Source organism: Myzus persicae, unplaced genomic scaffold, assembly GCF_001856785.1.
Source record: "Myzus persicae strain clone G006 unplaced genomic scaffold, MPER_G0061.0, whole genome shotgun sequence".
In the NCBI taxonomy this organism is placed as follows: domain Eukaryota; kingdom Metazoa; phylum Arthropoda; class Insecta; order Hemiptera; family Aphididae; genus Myzus; species Myzus persicae.
In genome coordinates, this window is record NW_019104138.1 from 92,863 (window position 1) to 95,407 (window position 2,545).

Genomic DNA, 2,545 nt, shown 5'->3' on the forward strand with positions numbered 1-2,545 from the left:
GCTTGAGGATATAATTTAAACTTAATCTAAATTTAATTAAATAGACTATTGTTCATATAGCTTTTAATGAACCAGTTTTGTCATAATAAAATAGTTCAGGAATAACACAGCTTAAATTTCAAATTTAATTCTGTATAGTTTTTGATAACAATACAATGTATAAAATATATCTCAAGAATGATTAATTACAAGCACATTTTAAAATAACAAATTTAGCATGTTCGGTGTTGAATAATTGACCCGAGAGGTTCAACTTTTGAAATGATTATTTAATTGTTTTATTATTATACAAAACATAATAAACATGAATTATTTTAAAAGATGAATAATAATTATTAGCATTAATTTTATAATTATTATCTGCATTATTGCAGTAGATATTTAAAGGGGTTTTTATTAATTATATTCAATTCAATTTTTAAGTCTTGGTATCTACAAAATATGTTAAGATGTTATAAATGAAAGTTTTGGGTTTTTATATTAAATGTCAATTCAAGATTAATAATTTCCCTAGAAAGTTCTATAAAATGTACGTACTAATCCTACATACTTAATACTTTGCATATAGTTTCAGTACTACAAATATATATTTTATAATATTATAAATATCATACATGTATAATATTGTATATTGTATATTGTATACAGTATGTCAGTATGCATATTGCATTTACAATTATAATCATTCATTGTAATTAATGTGTAATTAAAGTAACTATAATATTCGGTACATTTGATTAAATGAAAATTAATGTAAAACGAGTGAACTTTTAACAGATAAACTAGCCACAATATAATTTTAATTAATTAAAAATAAAGAGTATTTTAATTCTATTAGTTATAACATTTAGTTTATGAAAAGATATTGACTCTAATTTAGAGTTGTTTTTTTTTAAATGCATAAATAACATTTGGTTGACTTTGACCGTTAGCTTCTACTCATAGTATATAATTACATAAAGCCAACCTTAAGTTGACGCATAATATATATGTATATACATATATAATAATAAGAGTGATTTAGTTTCATAAGTATAAGTTAAAGTAATGATACCTTTTAAACCTATTAGTTTTGTTTAAAAATTTGAAAAGTTTTCAGAATACCTAATGTGGATTCGGGCCGACAATATTACCTAGTAGGTAGTTTCATCTTTGTTGGTTCCATTTGTACATATAGGATAATTTTTGATTCCAGTAATAAATTAATGAAAGCCTAGTTGACAAAGCCAACGTTTAATAAAAAAAAAAACATTTATATTTTAAATTATTATGAGTTCATTAAAAATTACTGATATATAAAACTGTATTACGCTTTAGAGATTTATTTATTTATTTATTACAAAAATATACGGGTTGCCCCTATAACATTAAGAAGTACAGTACAATGTATTAGAATAGTAGAAAATTGAGAAATATAAAATATTATATGTAAATAACAGAATTACAATTTATTTAACAGTTATTAGTAAGCAATAAAACGCATATATTAAACTTAAGAGTTATTAACAGTGGTTAAGAACATAAGAACAAATTATCATAAAAAGAGGGGTACTCATTAGCAAGTGACATGATTCGTCTTAAAGGCTCATTTTGCAGATAATTTGTGTTGGCGTTAGGAATATGGAAGGTCACATGAGAACGAGATACATGCAAAGGGACTTTGAAGTTAACTTGGGAAAGCAAGCAAGGGGAATCAATATGGTTAGTAATTAGACCACGAATAAATTTTATATTTAGAGTTCTTCTTCGTTCAGCAAGAGTAGGCAGGTCAAGTACGTTTGGGATATTGGTATAGTCGTGAGCTAAGTGGGGAATGCCTAACACAAAACAACAAAATCTCAAAAATCTATGTTGAACACGTTCAAGTTGATTAATATCAAAGACAGTGTACGGATCCAAAACAACCGACCCGTACTCTAAAATAGGACGAACTAAAGCACAATATAATGATTTTAATGATTTTGACAATTTAAAGTCTTTAGATAGACGCATAATGAACCCCAAAACTTTAAATGCTCTACTAGTAATCATCGCAATATGAGGACTTGGAATAAGGTTTCTAGCTAGATTAAAACCCAGGTCGATTAGATTATCAACGCGTGCAATTGTCAAACCAGAGATATTGTAGTCAAAAGGGATAGTAGTACGGGAACGAGTAAACGTCATGACTCGGCATTTTGAAGCATTGACTTTAAGGCCTATATTAAAAGTATTTAAAACACAAACTAACAAAATAATATTTTATTGTTAGAGATATGTTTGAGATATTATTAATCGGTGTTTTAATATGTATACTCTGATATACGAATTATTAGGTAAACGCTAATATAATCATTTCAAAGAATTATAACTTTTTTGAAAATATTAAAACAATTTTAATAGACTAACCTAACCTTTTAATTTCTTATTTTAAAGCAGATATTTTTTCAATGTACCTACTTTAGTACATACAAATCGAATTTAAAACCAGTAGTCAATTAATTTTAAATTATATATTAAGTAGGAAGAGTAAGTAATTATTTAACGTCTAGTGATTGATTGTACT

At 25.7% G+C, this 2,545-nt stretch overlaps 1 protein-coding gene across 1 annotated transcript; it reads right to left on the reverse strand.

The window, feature by feature from the left end:
• Window positions 1-1,512: 1,512 nt before the first annotated feature.
• LOC111039148 lies at window positions 1,513-2,166 on the reverse strand. The gene has a single exon (XM_022322481.1). It carries the CDS (start codon window positions 2,164-2,166, stop codon window positions 1,513-1,515), a length of 654 nt encoding a protein of 217 aa, XP_022178173.1.
• Window positions 2,167-2,545: the final 379 nt, after the last annotated feature.

What these genes read in the sequence shown, in the direction of transcription:
- LOC111039148 (XM_022322481.1), bottom strand. Translation starts at nt 2,166, where the DNA reads ATGACGTTTACTCGTTCCCGTACTACTATCCCTTTTGACTACAATATC.